Source organism: Brachyistius frenatus, unplaced genomic scaffold (assembly GCF_029030835.1).
Source record: "Brachyistius frenatus isolate BFR_SWC_R1_liver_20210118 unplaced genomic scaffold, ASM2903083v1 Contig_74, whole genome shotgun sequence".
Taxonomy (NCBI): Eukaryota; Metazoa; Chordata; class Actinopteri; family Embiotocidae; genus Brachyistius; species Brachyistius frenatus.
In genome coordinates this window covers 1,213,519-1,240,026 of record NW_027210673.1, presented here as the reverse complement: position 1 = coordinate 1,240,026, position 26,508 = coordinate 1,213,519, and the positions used below count along the sequence as shown (strand labels likewise).

The 26,508-nt window shown below is 37.8% G+C and overlaps 1 protein-coding gene and 1 long non-coding RNA gene across 4 annotated transcripts; one reads left to right on the top strand and one right to left on the bottom strand.

Moving 5' to 3' along the window:
- Positions 1-788: 788 nt before the first annotated feature.
- Positions 789-22,997, bottom strand: LOC138626535 (mucin-5B-like). The gene is given in 54 exon segments (XM_069708238.1): positions 789-1,526; positions 1,677-1,800; positions 2,175-2,214; positions 2,672-2,800; positions 2,901-3,002; positions 3,193-3,315; positions 3,419-3,459; positions 3,565-3,669; positions 4,524-4,686; positions 4,774-4,805; positions 4,894-5,033; positions 5,767-5,836; positions 5,917-6,095; positions 6,187-6,382; positions 7,366-7,549; positions 7,664-7,908; positions 8,031-8,202; positions 8,763-8,941; positions 9,569-9,850; positions 9,853-10,074; positions 10,309-10,596; positions 10,876-10,956; positions 11,365-11,949; positions 12,198-12,461; positions 12,696-13,511; positions 13,614-13,796; positions 13,936-13,979; positions 14,086-14,236; positions 14,475-14,603; positions 14,774-14,930; positions 15,067-15,306; positions 15,390-15,569; positions 16,302-16,409; positions 16,486-16,624; positions 16,733-16,884; positions 16,987-17,087; positions 17,192-17,241; positions 17,708-17,963; positions 18,060-18,186; positions 18,300-18,394; positions 18,478-18,642; positions 18,744-18,881; positions 19,051-19,120; positions 19,227-19,331; positions 19,441-19,579; positions 19,664-19,781; positions 20,788-20,913; positions 21,016-21,226; positions 21,309-21,415; positions 21,505-21,595; positions 22,100-22,214; positions 22,313-22,571; positions 22,674-22,700; positions 22,902-22,997. Coding segments are annotated over 54 exon segments (8,826 nt in total). The 5' UTR covers positions 22,981-22,997; the 3' UTR covers positions 789-1,324.
- LOC138626537 (uncharacterized) lies at positions 9,899-11,455 on the top strand. Of its 3 annotated transcripts, none has more exons than XR_011311294.1 (6): positions 9,899-9,966; positions 10,102-10,233; positions 10,309-10,362; positions 10,414-10,596; positions 10,876-10,980; positions 11,365-11,443. It is a non-coding gene; the product is annotated as an uncharacterized lncRNA (long non-coding RNA). The 3 variants fall into 3 exon arrangements; XR_011311296.1 differs by having other exon boundaries at positions 10,876-11,004; positions 11,365-11,427; XR_011311295.1 differs by lacking the exon at positions 10,876-10,980 and having other exon boundaries at positions 10,414-10,749; positions 11,365-11,455.
- Positions 22,998-26,508: the final 3,511 nt, after the last annotated feature.

The window sequence follows — 26,508 nt, the reverse complement described above, 5'->3', positions numbered from 1 at the left end:
TGGACACTTCCAAAGATTTCCTATCACCATCAGCCAGTGTTGCTGAAGAGGGTATTTTTTTTAAGTCTCTTAAAAGCTAAATGATGATGGAGTTTTACTTCATATTTTAAATCAAATGTATATCTAGATAATCAGATCAAGGCTTAATTAGCAACCCGTCAAAGTCCATAACTGCTTCAAGGCCTCAGATCCCCAGATGCCCAAACAGCCAGCTTGCTAGATGTTTTATGGCGATGTAATTATTTGCAAATGCTGAGTAGTTTGCACAACGAAGGCTATAATATCAATTAGTAAGTTGAGGTGTGACACTTCGTTAAAAGCTTGTTTTATTGCCTTCAATTATTAATTCAATTGTGGCTACACTTTCCAATTACTGGTCATTTCTGTCTCTACTTTGTGAAAAGGCAACTGGCTACATAATGCTGAAAGGTTTGGACGATATGGTTGGTGGGGCCACATGGTAGTCAGAAGCTATAAGCACCTCTATACTTTAACAAAGACAAACAATGAATTAATAGTGTGTTGATTTTAGAGTAGATAAATTGTGGAAGTGGACTCAATATACAGTGTATACTGTATATATATATATATATATATATGATTGTCAACAATTGACGATAGCCTATACATATCAAGTAATACTTCATAACATCTATGGAATAATGTGTAGATCATTTTTTGTCAAAGGCAAAAAATGAAAAATAATCTTATCCCTACCAATGATGCATCATGCAAATTCAAATCCACAGAAAAAACACCCAGGAAATAAAAACAGACAACACACAATCATCAGTAAACCTGAGTTTTAATGAAACTGAAGACAAAAGTTTGAAAAATCAGATATTAGACAAAGATAGTTTCGACATTCATCATGCTCTTCTTTTTATATATCTAACGGATTATTACGTAAGTGTTTTGTTAGGAAAAATGGCTAACAACAATTTAAAATTAAAATCCATGTTTTACATTTTTCACATTTAGTCAAGTTTAATGTATTTTTTTAATTTTTGCTACAGTGTAATGAATATCTGAATTCCTATCTGTCTACCATTTACAGTAAAAGGAGGAAAGAACACCTTCTAAGCCTGAAACACCACACCATGCAGTTACTTTTCTTCAAAAATTAAAAGACCCACATTCACACAAATACGTGCTGTCATCATTTGACATCATGTAGAGCTGCCTCTGTTTAAAAGCTTGAGCACAGAGGTGTGTCTTTGGTGGTCAGCACATATGAAGTTTTGTTTGTCTAACAGTTTTTGGAGAGGATTTTTTTAAAGATATATGGGTCAGATTTTCCCTTTAATAAAGCTTGGTTTTAAATTTAGCCTTTCATGCCTTTTTTTTTTTTGCCTTTCTAGTACTTTGTACATTTAGCAACTTGGCATCCACATTTGTCAACTGAAATGTAGGTGTGTTTTTTTCTGGAGCCATCCTTGCAGAGCATCTCCACTTCCTTCTTACTGGTGGCCATTTCTTGACAGCAGGAACACGAATGCATCAAACTGTTGCTCTCGGCCGAGTACCTGCAAATAAAAAGTCAGACAGTTGCTGTTAAAAAGCAAACACATATTTAAAAATTGGTCTTCACATTCAAATTGTACAGGTGATTCTTAGCATGATTGAGTAAGTAGTTTGTACAGCATATTCCTCAGATATGTTGTCATAAATCTCACATTGATGAAGACGCTCCACAGGATCCCGCACAGGCTGTGAGCTCCACTGACTCAACCGACTTGCAGTTCTTGGTCTGCAGATATGTGGTGTTCCTGTTCATTTGACAGTTGTAACGAGGAGTACCTGTGAATGACATATTAATATCTTTACATGGAGAACACAGCTGCTGGTAAATCATCATTTCAGTGGCCACCTTGACCACTGAGTGACTGGATGGGTAGATTTTGTAAGACTCAGACTTTAACACATTTAGTGCTGAAAGCATTAGTTGCTTGGTGGGTTGATGGAAAATGTATTTGTATCTCTTTTTTTGTTGTTGAATGCTGTCGTTTGAAGTAAAAACTTGAACACATAGTTTCTGACTCGGAAATTAAAAAACAAAATGTTACTTTTAAAAGGTGTGGATTAGATTTATGGTCTATATGCATAACTGCGTTTAAAAAAAAAGAAATTATGTAATTATGTAATCTGAATGTATTTTATAGACTTATACTTACAAGTTTTGCAACAACCATTCTTGTCGTTTTTCTCAGTTCCCTGTAATACAGATGATATGGATTAAAAATATGCAAAAAGACAACGTTAAATCTCATTACATTACAATTAATAAATGGATAAATAAATGCAATACAAAGCTATTTTGACTTCACAATTTATTTTGTGTGTTGGTGTTTCCCTTATTGTTATTTAACCATATACATTAAACCAGAGTATTTATAATTTGATCCCATTTACAGAACTGTTTATTTAAATTTTGCCTTGCACTTCCTGTTTTTGGCCTCTATTTTAAAACCTCAGAGTGCCCCCTTTCCCATCAACTAAAAGTCACATTTCGGAAAGGCGTTGTAATTGCAATTACCCTAAAACAACATTTTGACAGAAAAAAACTAACCCCTCATTCTTGTCATTCAATACAAATTCTGAGTCTTATTAATAGATATTTAGCTGTCAGAAATACAATCTCATGCTCCTTTCAGGACTGGATCATACTCACTGGAACGCAGTTTTCTGAATCAAATTCAGGACATGTTGTTTGGTTTATATAGACAATAAAGTCATCTTTGACCTTATGGCAATTATACTTTGTACAGTTGTCATTTGGTGGGGACCAGGACTGAGATGGCTGTCAGAAGTGTAGAGGAGAGGTAGGTCAATTAGTGAAGATACATTCTCACCAATAATACAATTTGATTCTTAGGGCGGTTCCATTACTTTGCACTTACCTCAATAATTATCGAAGAAGTAAAGTCTGGGATCTCCAAAATACAACTTTTTTGAATACATGATCCACAACATTGTTCAGGTTGATGTACAAGCACATAGCCCTGTATTTGAAAAATGCAAAAATCAATAGGATCTTCAAACAATTAAATATATACATTTACGTTTCTGAAAATAAAGTATGTGATGAAGTGATGTAGATTTAGCACGATCTGTCATTTGAACTATTTCTGTGCAATACATAACTTTAATGGCTTCAAAATTCAAAAATGTAAATATTTTATGTAGAAGTACCTCTGCACAGTAATCAGAACACACTATCCGATTACACTCAATCTTGTTCAGCATGCTGCTGGGATCCTGAGTTTCAGTGCAGCTGCATGACTCACAGGGTTTTTTGGAGAAATCTGTACCGGGCTGTATACAATAAAATGCAAAGTCTGAGCCAAGTTCATATGAAATATGAGTATAATCTCCATGTCACACATATCTAAAATATACAAAGTATGTTAAGCCTTACCTTGTACTCAGTGTCATTGAAGACACAGACGCCTTTGGGCACTAGAAAAATAATGTTGACGGATAAAATCACATTCAGGTTGAGTTTAGTTTTCAAGTCTTTTACATACATACAATAAATAAATGATACCTATACGCTGAGCTTACCACAGCGGTGAACAAGGCAGCAACTATCATTGGAAATGTGGGTCTCCAACTCAAATCCAAGTTTGCACTTCTGTGTTAGCGGTGGACATCTGTTCTTATCACATTCTGTGGGTTGAAAAGTCAGTGAGTATAACATTAACCAAACCAAGAAGACCAAAAATTGTCAGGTGGAGTAAATTAAACTAGACAACAGGCAACACTTGATAAAAGGTGATTTCTAAAATGTAAAAAAATTACTTTTATTTTAAAAGTAGATTTAAAAAAAAAAAAAAAAAAAAAAAAACTTGATAAAACCCATCTCTAAGTCTTTTGACTTTATAAAGAGCCACACGTTGCTGCTTTTACCAGTTATAAAACTCGGGCTTAATAGATTGTCATTTGATGGTGATATTTCTTCATCACAGGTTAAGCACTTGATTTTTATTTGTTCAAATTTAGTATCTGTCTGCTGCTGAGTTGGGGACTTACTAATTTAAGAAAATAAAAACTTCAAACCAATTGAAAACTGTTATAGTACAGGCCAAGATGTCCCTCCTTTTAAGCCATAACACAGGTCAGGTTCCAAAACTGCTAGACCCTACACTTCCCATGATGCAGAGTAACACACGCCGGAATGAGTAAACTGATATTTGATTTTAAAATCAGAGGAGTGACCCTTTAATCATTATTTTAAGTACTATTGGCATTTCTACCATACCTGTATCTGTTAAATCATCTGGGTTTCCTTAGGTTTGTGGAGGGATTAGGTGCTGTTGTAGCAGGTGGGGGGCAGTTATTTGACTAAAAACTTTGCATTTTTACATAGTTTTGAAAAACATTCGTTACCAAACATTGGTAAAACAAAGCTTAAAGTGAAGCTTTAGTGCCTTAGGTACTGTGAAAATATATATAATTATAATGGTAGGGAAAACCCTGAACATTGTGTTGCAGATGTAGGAGCGGTACCTAAAATCACTCACCACATGTCAGTTTCTGACAGCAGTCCACTGTGCGGTTCACCAACACTTCACCTTCCTCGGTACAGGTTATTGGTTCTTGAGTGGGGCACGCGAGAGGCTCACACGTAACAGTGTCCTCATTACAAACACACTGCTGACAGCCACTCTGCCACGGAACACCAGGCTGTTTGATGGAAAAGAATGAATGTCATAAAAGCAACAAATACAATGAATAATGAAAACTGTGCACGGTATGTATTGTAGAATTGACCTCTATAGGTTGGCCATCAGGTCCAGTGCAACCTTAAACAATAAGAACACACAGTTTATTTTTATATTCACTCAATCATAAACATTAGATTCAACAACAGAGACCTGAAGACAGTCTTACAAGAGGAGACACAGATGGTAGAGGTTAAACTGAACAAAATCGTTCCCTCTGGACAGAAACATCCCTCTATGATTCCATCACAAGGCGAGGACTGGTCCTCTCCTTTTCTCTGGCACAGCTGTGTGTTCTTTTCATTGGCTCTAAATATGAAGACAAATGATAATAAACAGGTATTATTATTTCAGAAATAAAATGATAAATTGTGTTTATGCAACACAGACACAATGTACTGCAGGCTAGAGTAGCTAATATATAGGCCTTTTCTTTTGCCCATACCAGCGACATGACTCTAGAGATAGCAGTTATGGTCAGTCCACCTTGTTGGTTCAGATTGAAAAATCTCAGGAACTATCTGATGGATTCTCATAAAGTTGGGTCATTGGTCATGACATTTTTTACTGATATTTATGGATACCAGATAATGAATTTGAATGACTTTGGAGATCCTCTTTAATTTTTTTAGAACAAATAAAAGGGACATTTCTAGTTTTAAGGATGTTATGACAATTGCAACAAACATTAATATCCCCCTCAGGATAGACTGTAACTACTTCAGTCATTTTATGACTTTTCATTTTCATTTATAGTGCCATCAGAATGTAGAAATGTCTACTTGTCTAAAGAAATACCAAATAACAATAGAAATAATTATATTGCCATTACCTTTACCAAGACTTTGTGTTTAGTGCTAGTTAAACAAATTAAATGGTAACAATTTAATGTGAGTGAGACAGAGCTTGTTAATATGAAAACATCTGCATTCAACTGAACAAAAAGTACATCCTCTCACTTGCATGGCTGTATACTTGTTACATTAAAACCTCCTGGCATTATTCAATTTTCTTTACTGTATAAATAGAAATGATTGAGTACCTTGCATTGCAGGTTGTTACAACAGTTGGCCCACAAGGGTTGTAGACGTTACTTTCTGGACATTTATATTCTACAAAAGAGAAAATGGATTTAACATTTTAATGTTAAGAAAACAATAGGTTGTCTTTTACTAAAATAAATCTCTCCTACCACACAGTCCATTTGTAGCACCCCTCCAGTCCACACAGATAGATGATTCAGCACACATTGTGTTGTACACCTCCAGACTGGAACAGCCCACGGTGGAATTTTGCATGTTGCGATCATCATATTTACAGGCCTCATAAAACGGATGTGGTGGGAGTACTGAGTGGCATTTCTTAAACACCCTTCACACATAAATTAAAAGAAAGTAGGTTACTCCAGTGATACTGTGAAATGATGACATATTGTGTTCATGTTTATTTTGTAAATTCTTACTCGCTGATCAAAATCTCACAAATAGGAGACGGTGTTTCTGTGGTTGTTGCCGTTGGTGGCGGTGAAGTAGGCAGCTTCTTACAATCTGTCTTATTCTTGTCAGATACATGCCAATCATATCCCATTTCAGAGCATGATGGATGAATCTCACCATTTGGTAATCTGCAGTCATTTTTCCTGTTGTTGTCACATGTACCTTGTGAAAGGAAGATATTAAAATGACAGATATTACAAGCTTACAAGTGGAAAAAGCTCCTGAACACACTGATATGAACATTTACTGGCCACGAGCCTCTCTCAGTCAGTGATAATAAATCAGGCTGGAGTATTTATGGACTCTCAGCTCACTTAGTGGAGGTCTTTTAGTTGCTCTGGTTCTGCAGTTGGAGAAACGGTTGTGATGGGGTTTTGCTGTTCCTGATGTGTGTGTGTGTGTGTGTGTGTGTGTGTGTGTGTGTGTGTGTGTGTGTGTGTGTGTGTGTGTGTGTGTGTGTGTGTGTGTGTGTGTGTGTGTGTGTGTGTGCAGCTATTTGTAAGTGCCAAAGATTTCTATTAGCAATATGTTTTCTTGATAGTTTTTAGTGGGCTTTAAATGCTATGCAGACTATCACTTCCAGTTTAGTTACTTAGTTTAAATAAGTTATTTGTGTGAAGTATGTGTTGAAGAGCAGGTTTGAGCCATCACATGTTGAAAAGTGAAAAATGTAAGTTGTTTTGCTGGTGATAATGTACAGTATATCAAACCACCTGTGTAGATGAGAGAATGTGTTTATTTACGTAGACTTGAATATTCTTGTCTTGTGTTGTTTGTTGAATGATGTAGTGACATTATTCAATAATAGTACCAGCACATAATTTATTTCCTGGTCTCTGACCAGACATGTGGCTGTTAAACATACTGAATCAGAAATTATGGAGGTGAGATTAATTTATGAAAGCAACATGGAATCCCATGTTTCTTTCAACATGATCATTTTAACCCTCCCGCTGTCCTCGGGTCAAATTGACTCGCAGCTGTGTTCAACTAAGTTCTATTTTATTTTTATATTTTATATATATACTTGTCATCAATGATCCCAAAAAATATAAAAATAAAATAGAACTTGGTTGAACACAGCTGCAGGTCAATTTGACCCGAGGACAGCGGGAGGGTTAACAGGTAATTGATTATCATCTTACCACACTGTCCCTCGGTGTTGTGGTGGAAAAGTGAAAACGGCAAATCAATGCTGAATAAAAGCCCTTTGAACATCACCACAGCTTCGATTTCCGGGATTTTCAAAAGCATCTCAATTGCTGTACTTGTGATAATGAAGTCTTTGTTAGAGTATGTTGGGAGGACTCGCTTGCCATTAATGTACACCTAAACAATTGTAACATTATTTACTGTTAGTGAAACATCTTAATAGCCATTGTCTTGACATATTATTTAATATATTTAAGTAATTCAGGTAAAGTTTTTTAAAGCAATATTTACCAAGTTCACAGTCTTTGGTGTTCTCTCCTGTGTAAGAATGATTTCGTAGTCTTTATAATACACGATCAAGGCTTTAACACAGGTCACAAGTCCAGACGCGTCGCAGTTTACATTGTCGATCAGAACACGAAAATTGTGTCGGGGATTAATCTCTTTGATCAGGACATATGTGCAGTTTTCTTGGAAGCTGTAATATTGCCCATCAAATGTTAAATAATGTGGATCTCCCCATCCAGAACAAACACCTGCAAATATCAGATTGAGATTGCATTAAGTATAACATCAAGGAAAAACACTGTATATTTTGTATTTTGCCGATATGTGCAACAGTTTTGTGAAATTTTAAAATGCTTTCATTTGAACTTACATTTGCAGTCGTAGTGGAAACAGCAACCCGTTTCATCATAGACCTTCACTGGTGGAAGCCCATTTTCACAGGTAGGGATCAGTACTGATTTACATGGTACATGTTCTTTGATCACCTTACCCTCGTCACATGTTTCTGTGGAGCAGTTATTTGAAGTCCAGGTTTCACCATTCTGTAAAGGGCATAGTAGTACTTTTAGGCATCTGTTCTGTTAAGGATAGTTTTACCCTTTTATATGTAAGCCCCCAAGGTGCATACAGGCAAATTTTAAAGCATATACATGTATAACTTTATCAAATTTATAGAACACATTAAGTACTTCTTTGACCACAAGGTTTGCACAAGCTGTTTGAAGAATTGTTTTTGTATAAACTTTCTGTAGCTCTGATGAGAATCAGAGCCATTCTAGGCAAGCTACAGAAGACCGATTCATGTTGCCCAAAATTCAAAGGATTAATGTTTAGCTTGCAAAAATGACTGATTTCACAGAAATTGTATATTGAATTTAGTGTTGTTGAACTTTACCATTGATAGATCTTATTACCGACAACTCAAAAGACCAATGATATTATGCAAAACAAGCATTAAAAGTACATTCACTTTGTTCAAGGCATTTAACAGACCTTGTTTCAGCCTTGAAATAAACTAGGGAAGACAACACTTCAAACATTTTCTCCTTCTATATTCCTATTGATTTTCTTTTCTTGAAAGTATACATATAAATTCAAATACCTTTCTAGGTGGATTGAGATACGAGCAGTCTGGGGGAGGTTTCAGTGGAGGAGTCGTCGTTATGTGAGGTGGAGGAGTAGAGTGACATGGTCTGGCATGCTTTTCAACATTGCAAGCTGAATTGCAATATGCAGTGAAACACGAGCCCGCTCCATCAGTCTTGTTGTAAATGAAGCTACCTACATGAGAATAAATCCAAAGCAGTTCAATTACAAAAAACAACAACTGACATAACAACATTGCAGCCAGTTACAGTGTCTTTGGTAACAATTTATTTAAAAGGGTGTAAATAACACTGACATGACACCTGTCATAAATATAAAGGTTTATAATTGGGGTGTTATTTAATGACAACTTGACATTACTCTACTGTATACAAAATAAACCCAGAATAAATAGCACTCTGAGTGCTGTTTTGTTTCGGCTATAGTCCCAATAGGGATATGGTGATGACCAACTTTGCCTGTGGTCACTTACATTATAATTCAATTGATCCAGCCAGCCAGCCAGTAAGTCACGACAACATGAATGTGGATAAAAGATATTTCCTGCACTAAATAAAGCCAATTGTGTTTGTTGGTGGACTACATTTTGCCTGGTCGTAGATCTAAAAGAAATACAAGCTACCTTAAAGGGCAAATTCTGAATATAAACAGGACTTGAATGCATCAACACCTTATAGTTTCAAAGCTCTGCTCTTTTATGTTAAGATTTGCCAGGTTGCATTGTTAAAAATGGTGTAACTATGACTAAAATAAAACAGTGAAAGGATGAACAGCATTTGATAACAAGAGCACATTGCTTACCAGGATAGAAAATCTGATTCATGTATTTGCAGGAACATAAAGTTGTTCTCCCAGATGTTGAAGACTGTAGAGATGATGTCACAGTAGTAGTTTCAAGAGTAGACTTTTTGGTTGTTGTTGTTGTGGTGGGTTGTTCTGTGGTTGTTGTTGAAATGGGTTTTCCTGTGGTTGTTGTTGAGATGAGTTTTCCTGTGGTTGTTGTTGTGGTGGGTTTCTCTGTGGTGGTTGTTGTGGTGGGTTTTTCTGTGGTGGTTGTGTTTGTGGTGGTTGTTGTGGTGGGTTTTTGTGGTGGTATTGGTGTGTTGTTGTGGGTTTTTCTGTGGTTTCTTCTGTGGTGGTTATTGTGGTGGGTTTTTCTGTGGTGGTTGTTGTGGGTTTTTCTGTGGTTGTTGTTTTGTGTGTTTCTCTGGTGGTTGTTGTGGTGGGTTTTTCTGTGGTTGTTGTTGTGGTGGGTTTTTCTGTGGTGGTTGTTGGGATGGTTTTTTCTGTGGTTGTTGTTGTGGTGGGTTTTTCTGTGGTTGTTGTTGTGGTAGGTTTTTCTGTGGTGGTTGTTGTGGTGTGTTTTTCTGTGGTTGTTGTTGTGGTAGGTTTTTCTTTGGTTGTTGTTTTGTGTGTTTCTGTGGTTGTTGTTGTGGTGTGTTTTTCTGTGGTTGTTGTTGTGGTGGGTTTTTCTGTGGTTGTTGTGGTGTGTTTTTCTGTGGTTGTTGTTGGGATGGTTTTTTCTGTGGTTGTTGTGGTAGGTTGTTCTGTGGTGGTTGTTGGGATGGTTTTTTCTGTGGTTGTTGTTGTGGTAGGTTCCTCTGTGGTGGTTGTGGTGTGTTCTTCTGTGGTTGTTGTTGTGGTAGGTTTTTCTGTGGTGGTTGTTGTGGTGGGTTTTCCTGTGGTTGTTGTGGTGGGTTTTTCTGTGGTTGTTGTTGTGGTGGGTTTTTCTGTGGTGGTTGTTGGGATGGTTTTTTCTGTGGTTGTTGTGGTAGGTTGTTCTGTGGTGGTTGTTGGGATGGTTTTTTCTGTGGTTGTTGTTGTGGTAGGTTGTTCTGTGGTTGTTGTGGTGTATTTTTCTGTGGTTGTTGTTGTGGTGGGTTTTTCTGGGGTTGTTGTGGGGGATTTTTCTGTGGTTGTTGTTGTGGTAGTTTTTTCTGTGGTTGTTGTTGTGGTAGGTTGTTCTGTGGTTGTTGTGGTGTGTTTTTCTGTGGTTGTTGTTGTGGGTTTTTCTGTGGTTGTTGTTGTGGTGGATTTTTCTGTGGTTGTTGTCTTGTGTTTTTCTGTGGTGGTTGTTGGGATGGTTTTTTCTGTGGTTGTTGTGGTAGATTGTTCTGTGGTGGTTGTTGGGATGGTTTTTTCTGTGGTTGTTGTTGTGGTAGGTTTTTCTGTGGTGGTTGTTGTGGTGGGTTTTTCTGTGGTGGTTGTTGTGGGTTTTTCTGTGGTGTTTTTCTGTGGTTGTTGTTGTGGTGGGTTTTTCTGTGGTTGTTGTTGGGATGGTTTTTTCTGTGGTTGTTGTGGTAGGTTGTTCTGTGGTTGTTGTGGTAATTTCACAATAGTTTTGGCAGCACTTGTTGTTCATAGTCATAACAAATAGGAGTGAACCCTGGTTTTATTACAGATCTGTGGTTCCTTCAAAGATAAATCTTTGAAATATTTGGCTGTTGTCTATATCAGTGATGTTTTCTATGGTTTCATAATCTGTGGTGGTTGTAAAGCTGGGTAATAATTGTTGATGGTTGACCATTTACAACAACCAACAGTTGTTGTGGTTGGTGTGGTGGTTGTGGTGTGTTCTGTGGTGGTTGTTGTGGTAGGTTTTTCTGTGGTTGTTGTTGTGGTGGGTTTTTCTGTGGTGGTTGTTGGGATGGTTTTTTCTGTGGTTGTTGTGGTAGGTTGTTCTGTGGTTGTTGTGGTAATTTCACAATAGTTTTGGCAGCACTTGACTCGTATTTCATAGTCATAACAAATAGGAGGTGAACCCTGGTCTTTGTTATTACAGATCAGTCCATTTTGTGCGCTACATTCTACTTTTTGACCAACTTCCTTCAAAGATAAATCTTTGAAATATTTGGCTCTACATTGTACTTCCAGAGGTTTTCTGCAACCACTCATGTCTATATCAGTGATGTTTTCTATGGTTTCATAATCTCCACCATTTGTAAAGCTAGGGTAATAATTGTTGATCCAACCTGACCATTTACAACAACCAACAGTTGTTGTTGGTGTGGTGGTTGTGGTGTGTGTTTCTGTGGTGGTTGTTGTGGTAGGTTTTTCTGTGGTTGTTGTTGTGGTGGGTTTTTCTGTGGTGGTTGTTGGGATGGTTTTTTCTGTGGTTGTTGTGGTAGGTTGTTCTGTGGTGGTTGTTGGGATGGTTTTTTCTGTGGTTGTTGTTGTGGTAGGTTTTTCTGAGGTGCTTGTTGTGGTGGGTTTTTCTGTGGTTGTTGTTTTGTGTTTTTCTGTGGTTGTTGTTGTGGTGGGTTTCTCTGTGGTTGCTGTTGTGGGTTTTTCTGTGGTTGTTGTGTTTGTAATAACTGCATGCGATTGTGTTGATACTGCTGTACTTGTAATGGTATTTGTGTAGGATTTCTCTGTGGTTGTTGTGGTGTGGTTGTTGTTGTGGTAGGTTGTTCTGTGGTTGTTGTGGTAGGTTGTTCTGTGGTGGTTGTTGGGATGGTTTTTTCTGTGGTTGTTGTTGTGGTAGGTTCCTCTGTGGTGGTTGTGGTGTGTTCTTCTGTGGTTGTTGTTGTGGTAGGTTTTTCTGTGGTTGTTGTTGTGGTGGGTTTTTCTGTGGTTGTTGTTGTGGTGGGTTTTTCTGTGGTGGTTGTTGGGATGGTTTTTTCTGTGGTTGTTGTGGTAGGTTGTTCTGTGGTGGTTGTTGGGATGGTTTTTTCTGTGGTTGTTGTTGTGGTAGGTTGTTCTGTGGATGTTGTGGTGTATTCTTCTGTGGTTGTTGTTGTGGTGGGTTTTTCTGTGGTTGTTGTTGTGGTGGGTTTTTCTGTGGTTGTTGTGGTAGGTTGTTCTGTGGTGATTGTTGGGGTGGTTTTTTCTGTGGTTGTTGTTGTGGTAGGTTTTTCTGTGGTTGTTGTTGTGGTGGGTTTTTCTGTGGTGGTTGTTGGGATGGTTTTTTCTGTGGTTGTTGTGGTAGGTTGTTCTGTGGTGGTTGTTGGGATGGTTTTTTCTGTGGTTGTTGTTGTGGTAGGTTGTTCTGTGGTTGTTGTGGTGTATTTTTCTGTGGTTGTTGTTGTGGTGGGTTTTTCTGTGGTTGTTGTTGTGGTGGGTTTTTCTGTGGTTGTTGTGGTAGGTTGTTCTGTGGTGATTGTTGGGGTGGTTTTTTCTGTGGTTGTTGTTGTGGTAGGTTCCTCTGTGGTGGTTGTGGTGTGTTCTTCTGTGGTTGTTGTTGTGGTAGGTTTTTCTGTGGTTGTTATTGGGATGGTTTTTTCTGTGGTTGTTGTGGTAGGTTGTTCTGTGGTTGTTGTGGTAATTTCACAATTGTTTTGGCAGCACTTGACTTGTATTTCATAGTCATAACAAATAGGAGGTAAACCCTGGTCTTTGTTATTACAGATCAGTCCATTTTGTGCGCTACATTCTACTTTTTGACCAACTTCCTTCAAAGATAAATCTTTGAAATATTTGGCTCTACATTGTACTTCCAGAGGTTTTCTGCAAACACTCATGTCTATATCAGTGATGTTTTCTATGGTTTCATAATCTCCACCATTTGTAAAGCTAGGGTAATGATTGTTGATCCAACCTGACCATTTACAACAATCAACAGTTGTTGTTGGTGTGGTGGTTGTGGTGGGTTTTTCTGTGGTTGTTGTTGTGGTGGGTTTTTCTGTGGTGGTTGTTGGGATGGTTTTTTCTGTGGTTGTTGTGGTAGGTTGTTCTGTGGTGGTTGTTGAGATGGTTTTTTCTGTGGTTGTTGTTGTGGTGGGTGTTTCTGGGGTTGTTGTTGTTTCTGTGACCGTCAAAACAATACAAGAGTAAAGCTTTTAGCTTCTTTCACAAGGATCAGAACATTGGATATGAAGAAATCTTTCTCACTTAGTCTTATTCTTACCAGGCTTAAAAGTGAAGGGTGTTGTTGTTGTCGGAGTGGGTGTAGTTGTACAAGCCTTCAGGATTACAGTAATAGTTCCATTTACTCCACAATAACCAGTAATACAGGTTCCATCTCCATCGTGTGTTTCATAGACTTTTTGTCCATACTCATATATTTGACCTTTATATGTACAAGTGCAAGCTGGAAAAAAAAGATAGTGCCCTTTAAAAATCTTTGGTTTAATATTTTTGTACTGTCTCTACAGTTAATCTCTATCTTTTATTTTCTCATTCACAACAACCAATCACAGCAACTGCATGATAATGTTTGTCCTACTTACCTTTGACATTATAGCTGCACTCCATCTTTGTTGATGAACAATAACTGAAAGGCAATTGAGGAAAGTAAATTTGTTTTTTAAGAAACAAAATCAAAGTTATTGCTTTCTTTCAGACCAACTGCAAAATCAGTATCACAGTAAGTGTCCTACCAGTTGTGGCAGTTTTTCTTTCGCGGCATAACTTCTCCTTCTTTATAATACTTCCCGTCATTATCATTGCAGCCACATTCCTCCTTTGACACACATTTCATGGTAATTTCTTCCAAATAAGATCGTTCAGGTGGGCAAGTTGGATAGCAACCTTAAAAAATGTAATATTATTGTAAATTTCAAAACTGGCACAGAAGAAGTGCAGGCAGGAAATAGAGTTTAAAGCCTGTGAGTAACTTTGAGGGTCAATGAAAATTCAATAGTATGTCAGTCAATACAGTCGACCTGAAAACACAATCCTGATTGCATCATGGGCTTCACTTGAAAAAAACATTCATAACTTTAGTCTTAACAATGCATACACTGTCCCTTTTTTTTGTCATCTATACCTTCTAATGCTGGAAGTTGATTGTAGCATAATCCAGAGGGATTCCTGCATGTCTTCATGCATGATCTTCCACAAGGCTCATAGTGCCATTCACACTCTCCATCAGGGTTGTAAAAATCACAGAATAGAGCTAATGAAGGAAAAAAAAGGAATATTATTAAGACAAAGACTACGCAGTCTTGTATGCAAGTTGCATAAGAAAATGTGAGTCATTCTTTATTTGTAAACAGATAATGATAATGATTATATATGTGGATTATGTATTTTTTGTGAAGGTCTCAGAAAGACAAAAGCACTCACGGCAAATGGTGGGAGTTCTCCATTTCACACAGGCTCCAGCCTCATTACAGGCTGCTGCATAGGCTGCCACAGCTGAGCAGAAACACTCACAATCTCCTCCTGTATTGCAGGCACACGTGTCGCTCACACAAGCGTCATGATAGTTTTGGGGATTCACCTTGTAGAAACAAGTCATTGTCATCGTAAAAAGTTTTAGGGAGGATTGTTATTCTATAGCTAATTGTACAGAAAATCACAGGTTTAGGAATGACTTTGTTTGTATGTCATGTCACATTGTTTGACAATTTTCTTACCTTTGAATGGCAGGCAGCAAATACTTTACTGTTGATTATGCTGCAGTGTTTTAATGCCCATGCCTGCCTGTGTGAGTACAGACTGCAAAGATTCTTTTGACTGTCGGCATTTGGGCAGGTAGATGACACTTTCCAGCTATTTCCAAACTCCACGGCTTTGACCACAACTTCCTTGTTTCTGGTGGTGAAATCGTTCTTGATGTTCCCATCATAATTCCCACATAGACCACAGACCTTGCCCTGGGATAAAATGAGAACTAAGTTATTTGTAAAATGACAACCGCATTAAGATTTATTCAACAAATAAATATGTGCTCACCCACCTTGAATTTGGAGCTGAGTTTGATCTTGAGTGTTGTCTTCTTATTCCAAATCAGAACGAGACCATTCTTTGCCTCAATGACAACATATATACCCATAGTGTGGACTTGATAGGGGATGTCCACCCCTTTTTTCTGTTTGATGACTTTGACATTTTCCTCTGACAGAACTATTTCATTGTTCTGGAAGAAGCAAAACAGGCTCATTTGTCATCTTGCATAGTCATTTAAAGATGACCTTAATTGAACAAAATAGTGTATGTGCGGAAGTACATTACATTCACAGAAAATAAAAATTAGACCATATCTTGTGACTTATTATCTCATAATTACAAGATCAGGATTTTATATGACTGTTACTATTAACAGGTTACGAGCCAAACTTTACTTTCCAAAATGCAAACAAATATAGGCCAAAAAAAACGACAAGGCAGTGCTACTCACTGTTTACTGGGACGGGAACAGAAATGCCTCAGAAACTGCCTGGGAATCCTCAAGTTTATAAGATTTATTCAGTATCAAAGTTGTTCACTGATAGTTGCTATTACTTTCAATGGTCCACAGCCAAAGGTAACCGTTAATAGCTAATGTGGCGTACTTAATTTTCTAAAACAAATCTAAAACAGGGCTTCATGTTGCGGCACTCAGTGCAGCTCACTGTATCCATGGCCACATTATATGTCCTGTTTGTAAAAAGACATTTCCAAATAATAATTTGTTGAATAACAAAACTCTTATATTGACGTTTAAGCTCATAATGAGTACATTGAAACAGCGGCGCCATCACCCCTGTTCTCCACCTTTCTGACCACCCTTAGTCTTTTCTCATAACTAAGGAATAACTCATAATCATGTGAAAAGGTCTCTTGTTTTTTTCATCTATTGTGAATGTATTGTGCTACCATACTTATGTACCCCTAAGTAGAGCTTGATCGCAGTGGAGCAGATGTTTTCAGATGTTCCACAGGGGATGCTCTCAGTCAGGACCCTGAAGGTGCCCTCCATATCATCCCCACAGTAATCCTGCAAGACTCGGATGTCAGTATCACAAGATTGACTTTGACAAGTCAAAAAGACTCAATAGAACTTGAGACGATACCTGAGTGAAGATGTAGCCACAGCCCCCATTAAATGCAAATTTCTTTTCATCAAAAGTGATGTAATGCCCTTCTCCATATATAGTACAGGTTCCATCACAGTCGTGATTTGTACACTTCCATTTTCTGCTCTTGCATGTGCTGAGATTTGAAATAATAAAGTTATTTTAAGTTAGATGTTCCCAATATCAAAAGGTCCCTGCAAAATGTGAACGACACAGTGCTATAACACATCATAAGAAAGCTCACCATGTATTGCAGTCCACAGTGACAGATTCTCCAGGACTGTAGGATTCTCCATTATATGGGCAGGGGCAGTCCTCCTCCTTTATACAGCCTCCTTTACCATCTGACAGCAGCCCATCAGGACACACACAGCCTGAGATGCAGTGTTTACTCCCCTATGCAGCATAATAGCAATTTATTTAACATGTAATTCTGTAGCTTTAGTATAAATGTGTAGAGTATTTAACAGCAGTCATGAGCCAGTGTCTCAGTCTTACACATTCTGTGTTCAGTGTCTGGCAGCTGTTTTGGCATTCGGATCCCTTGTCACTTGGCTTTGCACTTGAGCAGTTGAAGAAAACCATTGGATGGGTACATGCTAATAACAAAGACAGAATGTTACACCAATGTATGATTGGTCTTACTAATAATATGCTTTACTTCAGAGTAAACAGTAAGATGAACTGAGCGCTTTGTACCTACATTCACTTATGTGGTTTCCTGTACAGCTTAATTTTCCACCATGGCAGAAGCTGAGGTGCATAGAAAGACACACAAGACAGAGAAGAGATATGAATTTCATCATTGCAGGTTTTTTTTTCCCATTAGATATAGATAAATATATACACTATTTGCTTACAAACTGTAGCAAAAACAATTTCACCACTGTTAACATACTTTTAGTGGGGAGTGTACAAATATTTGTGGATCCTTTTACACATCTCTTACAAAATTAAATTTCTTTGCACATTTCCGGCTTTATGTACAAATTTATTTCTTGCATATAGTTTCACAACTATCACTACAATAAAGTTGTTTACCAGCTAAACTTAAAGCAATATTTTAGTGCATAATAGCATTTTCTAGTTATTCCTAATTTGACATAAAACCACAATTAGTATTCTTTGTGGTACCTTTGTTAAGCAGTTTAAAATGTCCAACAATAATCATAAAAACATTGTTCTGGTTTAATTTTACTGGAAATATTGAAATCCTCACCAAGTTTGTCCATGGACCTTGATCCTCTGCCCAGAGTGCGCCAGACTGTCTCCTACATGACAGGAGCATTGTGAGGCTGACACACACTCTCCCTTCTCATTGAGATAGGTTCCTTCAGCACAGCCGCAGCCATCAAGCGGGGTAAAGTTAGCCTCACATGTTAAGTCTGACTGACTAAGAGATCGGCAAGTGCGACCGCAGCTTGTCATCTGGTAGTCATACACAAAAGTAGAAGGGCAGCCAGTTGTGTATTTCTCTGTTGAAAGAAGTAAGGATCACCCGGTGAATCAACACAATCAAATAAATACAAATTGAATGTATAAAGAAATTTGTTAATTTGGGTTAAATTTACGGCACATGTTGTTCCTCCATCCATTCAGGAAAACACCTTCAGCGGCACATGCATGGACATAGGCGGATATGGCAGCACACATACACTCCTCACTGTTTTCACAGGTGCAGGTGTCATAAATACAAGACTGCAGACAGAAACAGCAACAAGATAAACAAATAGATGAATTACGCACTTGATGAATATGTAAATTAAAATAAATATATACACACAGATTAGAGCGTGAAGAAGATTGCTTACAGTTTCATAGATTTCTGGGTTTATTTCAGGATGGCACTGTGCAAAAATCCCTTTTGGGTCTGATACCAAGGAGCACCAGTGATTGGCATATTTCTCTACAAAAAGAAATAAACATGTTTGATGTTAGGGCTTTGTGAGGAGTGATATTAAAATATACAGCACGAAGTCTGTGACCTACCCTTGTCTACACTTGAAGCACAAGGGTCACTTAGTATGTTTGTCACATCAGGGCAGTTTGTTTTGGTCTTCCATGTGTTGGCAAAAGTCCCAGCCGTTCCCTCAACCAATCCATTTGTGGTTCTGAAGTCATCAACTTCAACATCATTAAAATCTCCACAAAGACCTGCGTAAAGATTTTGATATGTTGACTCAATTGTCGTTAAAATACTGCAAAAGGTTTATACCTTACACTTTAATCAAAACCTCTCAAGATTTAAAACGTACCGCTGAGCTTTCCTTTATTGGAAACACTGGCTTTGATGTAGACCTGCATAATAGGCGTCAGCTGAATCTCAAGCTCAAGCCCGTATGTGGTTTGGATTACAATAAAGAACGTAGATGGGCTGAAGATTGTGACGTCATCTGTAATGAAAGAAAATTCACATTAACAAGACTAAAGAGTTTTAATTTTTATATTACATTACATTTCATTTAGCTGACGTTTTTATCCAAAGCGATTTGAGCAAACTAACTGACAGTATACTTTGTGATTTTAAAAAAGAAGACATACCAAAAAGAAACAACCACTCACCCATGAAAAGCGGAAGCTGGGAGACCATTTTGTTGTAAAAGATGTGTCCATTGGCTTCAATGACAATCATCTGCAGGACAAAGTGAGTTGGTATATGAACTCAAAATTGTGAACCCTTTCCTGCAGATATTACATGGAGAGAACAATGTAAATATGCTTTCATTCATGTATTTTACCATGTGTTTCGGCAGTAGTAGAGTGAGTGCAGTCAGGCAAGTTGATTTATCCGATTTTTCACATTTGACCAAGTCGCCAAGGACACTGAAAGTCCCATTAGTTTCCTAAAGCCAAGAGAAGACAAATACACCTAATTACAAACTATTTTCTTACATTTATTGTAATTTTGCTTTTGAATTAAAGAATGAATTAATTTAAGTCTGAATGGCTCACCTTGGAGAGAACATATGAACAGTCTCCGTGGAAAGTATACACTTTATCGTCGTAGGTGGAGATGTGAGAGCCACCCAGGATGGAGCAGACACCAGGACAGTCGTTAGCCTTACAGCTCCACTGACCCAGGGTACAGTTGCTATCAAGAGAGGTCAGTCAGTTCAACTGGACAAACTTTATTAAAACACATGTTGTGAATGTGAACATGATATAAAAAAATTACCATTCTCGACATGGACTTGAATATGATTCCCCAGGGTTGTAGGTCTTGCCATTGTGTAAGCAGGAGCACCGGTCAACAGCAACACACCCACTTTGAGTGATGTCATCAAAGACAGTTCCTGGGAGGAAATGTAATGATGTAATTAGTCTTTGGCCAACAGTAAATACACACAACGCAAACCCTGTAAGAGTCATACATGTGTGGGTGGTGCAGAGTACACACAAATTAACAGATCATTTCTAACAATGTTTTTGATGCATTATTCAATGTGTATGGGATCGGTGATACCTGTACACATTGTGCATACATTTATTGGTATGATTTTATTCTTTTTTTTTAATCTTAATCTTTTATCTTGAAAATAAAATTGTGAAAATAGAAGATTTCAGCCTTAAGGTAGGTAGGTAGGTAGGTAGGTATATACTTTATTAATCCCCGAGGGGAAATTTTTATCCACACACTACTGTTATGACGCAAATAGGCTAGTCAAAGTTTTATAGTGGTGTAGTGTTGGTAACTTTAGTAGAACCCTCCCTCCTCCCCCTTCATGAATCAGAAAATCGTTCTTCATTGCTCACAAGACATACGTGTGCACGTGCGAACCTAGACATTAAAGGTAGCCTCCAAGAGGCTACTTCACTGGATGTCATAAAAATATATATAACTCAACAGGCAAACTCTTGAATATATCTACTTATTACTGCCCAAAATCAAAACTGCATTAAATTCAAGGATTTTGGTCAGATTTCATTATCAGTTACCTAACAACTTTCATTATTCATTTGCACAGATCATTGGAAAATGTGCACCTGATTGTGGCTAAAGCTGCCCATAATTACTGAAACTATAATGTACAACAAAGAGTGTCAAGTCGAGACAACAATGATGCATGTATAAAAGTGCTAATCTAACAATGTTAACATGGTAAAATGACCTCAGTATATTGATTATATAGCCATTACATAATAACCCCAAAAGCAGGGGCTTTGCCAATAATTAATTTCAGCACATAATTCCCTGTAAAAATATAATGTTATTGAATGTGAAGGAATGTGAAACTATTCCTTAAACTGTATTTTAATAGCACAAATTACTGGTGTATGTTTTAAAACCCAGACACTCACCAAATGGACAGAAGCATCCATCTATGCAGTGCTCATCGCATATTTGGCTTCTCTGGAGATCGCTGCAGGTGTCCGTGCAGGGACTACCACATTCCTTATACTCCATGTTAAAAGGGCACGTTTTTGCTATTCAAAACACAAAAATCGCAATTTAAATTAGAAACACGTTTTCTGATGTATCTACAACAAAAAGCATTGAAAATGCACAATCCTTGTTCCTGTTCTTACCACAGAGTTGGTTGGTCTTCCATTGCTGTGGTGTGCCGCCTACATGAGCACACTGACGGGAGTACTCTGATATGGTTGAACATAAGCAAGTACTGCTGCTGTTACAGTAACACAGGTCTTTCACACAGGCTTTAATGAAGGAGTCGGTATCAATCAGGTCTTGACAGCTGAGGAATGCAGGTCCAGTCAGCAGGTTCTCACACATCTCCACCTGTGGGGCACAGTATTCAATGTCCTGTGTTTAAATTATAATGTCATTTCAAATCCTTCTTAATATTGCCATTTCCACACACCTGGTTTACACAAGTCTGCGTGGCTGGAGAGGAAACTGCTTCACAATTTTCAGTGAGACCATTGATCTTCCATTCCTCCGCATATTCTTCAGGACTCACAGAATTTCCTGTTTCAAGAGAAAACGGATATTGCAGCCAGTTTGAAGGCCGATTTGTGCACTTCAAATTATTTTAAGCTTTAGCCTCGCGTATTTACCTGATTGGATGAACTCATCATACATTTGGATTTCATTGAAGTCGCCACACAGGCCACAGGTTTGATTCTTGAATTTTGCATCCAGCTCAACCTTAAAACCAGAAAAAAAACTGGGTTTTAATCATTTGTAGAAATAAAAATGACGTGTACAATTTTGCCCGGCACCACTTGAGCACAGTAGTCTGGTGAAACTGCCTCTCCTTTTGTGTTCAACTATGTTGGACGAGAACAAAAAGTTTGAACATCCACAACACAACTTGGCAAACATCATCTGATGATTTGTTTCAGTTTCGAGCAACTGGACTTTTGTGAGTCAGAGAATTGAGGAAATTCTTCTCAGTAACATTTTTACATTTCTAGCATACGAAAGGCATTGCTTAACACACCAGCGTTTCACTGGTACTGATACTTTATTGAAATTTCAATGGCACAATGCATCAGGATAGGTTTCAACATCATGTTGCCAATATATGGGTTTTTTTTTGTTGTTGTTTTTTTTTTTATCTCACACGGTGGTCAATATAATTTATTTATTATAGATAAGTTCTTTCAGGTCATACATAGTATATAACAAAGAAAATGTGAACACACATACCCAGAGGGAGTCTTCTTCATTCCACATGATGACCAAACCGAGCTTTGCCTCGATTTTAACATGGGACACAGTTCTTTCTATAGAAATGCCAGCCTGGCTGAATGGTAAAGTGACACTATAGGGAACAAATAAATCACCACAGATAACATTAACCATCAGTGTAAACAGTACATCAGCTGGTAATGAAAACTCCCATTATCAAAACAGACTCACAGTTGATCACTGACTTTGATGGAAGTGTTGGCTAACTCCAACACAACTCCCTCCAGTTTCATCATGATTTTCTTAATGGTGGTAACTCCATCTATCTCCTGTCGCTGCAGCTGGATATTAAAATCCTCGTAGCTGCTCTTACACTGGGATGTAAGGACGAAGTTGCAAGGGGAGGGAAGATTGAAGAAATCTCCATCAAAAGTCTTGAAGTGGTAGTTTCCCCATGTGCTGCAGAACTGGTTGTTGTGAGAGGATCTCACTTGTAGTTTGTGGAGAAAGAAACATTCATTACTCAAAGTTCAAATTGTAAATGATGTTTAGATTGTTGTCTTTCATGTCTGAAAAAAAAACAAATTATTACCTGTAATTACTGGCATTTTGGACATGACTTAAAAAAAGAAGAAAAGCATTTACATTAGAACTGAACATAATGTTAGACAAAAGCAGACAATGTTGTACCCAGTAAGAAACCAATATTTCACAAAGAAAAAGCAAAGACTTCATTAATTTGATTAAATGTTGTTTCAGGGATTACAGTCTTAGCACTGTCATGTCTGCAGCTCTCATTGTGTCCCATTAATGTACGTACCAATTGAAGCTGCAGATAGTCCAAGACAGAGGATGAGCCATGGTATCACCCGTCCAAGCAGCATCCTGACTGCTTCCATGATCCTTGAGTAGTCCCTGAGGGGGTTAGTTGAGCCAACTGGTATCACAGAATCAACATCATGTAATATAGTGTGCTGGATGTTTGCAGTTTAGGAGGAGCAAAAGTGTCATTCTGGGTGTCAACCTTTGTAATTTTTGTCTCCATGAAGATCACACCCATGATAAGGGTTCTTATGACAACACTTAATTTACAATTTATCAGTGTCTCTGTCATGAAGCTTCCTGTTACTCTCCCTCTCTCTCTCAGGTTTCAAAGCTCCATCCATTTTCATGTTAATCTTTTAAACATCAAGAATGTCTTTTTTTAATTGAACTGCAATACAGTTGCAGTTGATGAGTAATTTTATGGCATGTTTTAATTATTGGATACTTTTATTCAGGTCCTGGTTTTTATGAGAGGAAGATGCCTATTCAAACATGAATTGCTTACTTTTCTCACTGAAGCAGAGCGTTTTGAGCTGTGGGTTGTGCCTCCATATGTACTAAGGACACGAGATAATGTAAAGTAAATCCAAAAATAATTAGACCGAACATTGACCAAACATTTGCTAAAGACTCACAGACCTGAGATGTTTCGGAATCTAGCATGTCTGCTTTTCCTGACCAGACAGCATTGTTTATGCACAGTGAACCTTAATATTTGCCAATACAGATGATCTAATGTAACGATGTGTCTTTTGGATTAGACCGTCTTCATAAACTTACAACACGGAGTGGAAAAGTGGGGTTGGTCAGACTCATGTCATTTTTGAGGCTTGCTTTCCATTATGATGTGTATACCAGAGATTGTATATAAATGTTGACATAGTTTCTGGGTCAGAAAAAAATATGACAGTGCGGAAGTCCCTTAAAGCGCAATGTCACCAAAGGCCGCAAGGGGTTGGCTCCAAAAAGGTTCTGGCTTTATCGACTCCCAATCAACTTTTCTCATGAAATACAGCATCAAAATTGTTTTCCACTAGTCATTATAGTGTAATTTGATAAAGTCCTTATTAGTTATCTGGTGGTCTAAAAATAATACCATCATTAATTACACATTAGGCCTCGAAAAGCCTAATTTTTGGGGCGTGTCTGTTTGATTGACAGAACTGTGGTGTCTGTATACATACTAAATGTTTGCATGTTAATATTACCATTGGGAGCATGTTAGCAGGCTAACGTTAGCAGTTAGCTCAATGCACCTCTGTAAAGAGCCTCTCAAAGATATCTGCATGGATGCAGAGTCTGTCATGTTTATAGATGCTTCCTCTCTCCTGCCTGCATTTCTATGACATAAATTACTATACAATTTTTGACTTGATAAAAAAAATGGTGAATTTTTTTTCAAGACAGTTTGCATGTTCTCTCTGTGCCTGCATGGGTTCTCTCCGGCTACTACGGCTTCCGCCTCTCTATGTTGGCTCTGTGATAGACTGGGTGTACCCTGCCTTCGCTCAAAGATCAACAATGGGTATTGATAATGTGTTAATAAATAAAATAAATTCTTCCTGAATTCAGTCATCTGACCATTATACGACCAGGTTTATAAACAAATTGTATAATCTTATCTATGAAGGTATATTTTAAGGAGGAAGGAAAAACTTGAGGATGACTTTGCATTTTATATTTTTCAGTGTTAAGGAGCTCCAGAGTTTGAGTGATGAGCTTGAATGCACCTTGATAAAATCAAGGTGGAGCACTAAAGTTTTTCCTCGTCTTGTGCGTAACATCTTACGCACAAGGTATCAGGGAAATTCCCAAACTGAGCTGAGCAAACACCAACAAGCTGAACAAACGTCAGAATATAATAGGAAATGTTATCACTCTTTTGTATTTTATCCTTTTCAATCCACCAACAGGATCACAGGTATTGGAGAGAAGGATGCTGCTCAGACACATCATGCGCCGTAACTCTCATCCCTTTTATAACTTTCTCGATAAATTCGCATCTGCGAAATCCAGGTTTTTCATCAGTAAAGCACCTCATTTATCATTAACACAAAGTTGATTATTATTTTTTTTTTCTTTAATAAGTGCCAATGCAGGATAACTGGAATCGAACTATACTGGCAGTGTCTGACACATCTAGTGTCTCTAAAGTTTGTTTTACACCAAAATCAGTCATGTTGACCCCTCGTCACCAAACTATTACTGGTCAACACTTGCAGCAGTTTCTGTTTGCAGGTATCATTATTTGCAATGACCAAATAGATTAGCGATATTCACTGCTTGTCACAGATTTTAAAATCTTTTAAAGGAGATTTTCATCCAGCTATCTTCCATGAAGGTGCTTGAAAGCACACTATTCTTGCTAAACGCCATTTGTTGTGGTATCTGCTTGCCCGTAAAGAAAAAAAATACTACGTTTCAGCCAGGGTTAATCTTTATTAGAACACCTTAAGTTTCACTTTTTAAAACTCATCTTTGGCCGCATACCTGTCTGCGTTGTGTGTGCTGCATTAACTTGGGATTCGAGGATTGCCTGGGGATTGGAGTACTTTTCTTCGCACAGCCGGCTTGTCCATCTACAGCCTGCATGTGAGGCGCTCAGGGAACACCAGTAAATTGTAACATCCACCGGTAGCTTGCATGTGAGCATAGATTATGTATAACAAGCATGTGAGGCATTTGGGGAACATGAGTAAATTGTAGTAAACCTCTGACCTACTGGCCAAGTGGGCGAGTGAAGAAAAATTGTACCTTTTGGATACTGTGATGTCAGCTGCAAGTAGTAGCAGAACAAATGAGATGTTAGCTTTGTATACAAAACCTTCCCACAAAACATGTCAAAGTATACACCGGCTTTTGTGTGTTGTAACAGTGTAACGCCTGCAGCTAATAGCAGATAGCTCGGACCAGAGACTAGGTTCAGAGGAGCTGTTAATAACTAGGAACTTTAAAGTAAAAGACCACAGATGATGTAAACTTGCTGTCTTATTTATGTAGAAAGTTAGAAACTATATACAAAAGCTGGTACCAAAATTCACATAACACACATAAAATGTAAATACCAAATTTCTTTAAAGGAAATGAAAATTACCTTTTAACCCAGTGACAATTTCCCTTTTGTCTGGTTCACTTCTTTTCTAAAGTTTGTTTCACCCTATTTGAGTTAAACTATTTTTTCTCAAACTAGGTTCCTTTAAATTTTAGTTTAGTTACTCCTATCTCTTAAATTGAAGTTTAGATTCTCTCTTATTCTATTTATGAGTTGTGTTCACTTTTCTTAGCTAAATAACCAGTATTTTAACCAGTGAATTAGTAATTCACAGTAATACATCAAATTGCATTACCAATTCAGAAAGAAAAAAGACAATTGAATCACAGTATCGAAACAAAAAACAGTTTTCACAGATCAAAATATATATTTTCCAGCTCGGTATATAATCAGTCCTCGAGTTAGGGTGCTCAAAAGTCCAAGTGAGTTCCTCTGCGTGTTGCAGCAAACACCGGGTGAGTATGAACTTATCCGACCGCGGCTTAGAGGTGTGAATCTGTGTCCTTCATCAAAGGAGATGTCTTGCTTGCCATCTCCACTCCAGGGTCTC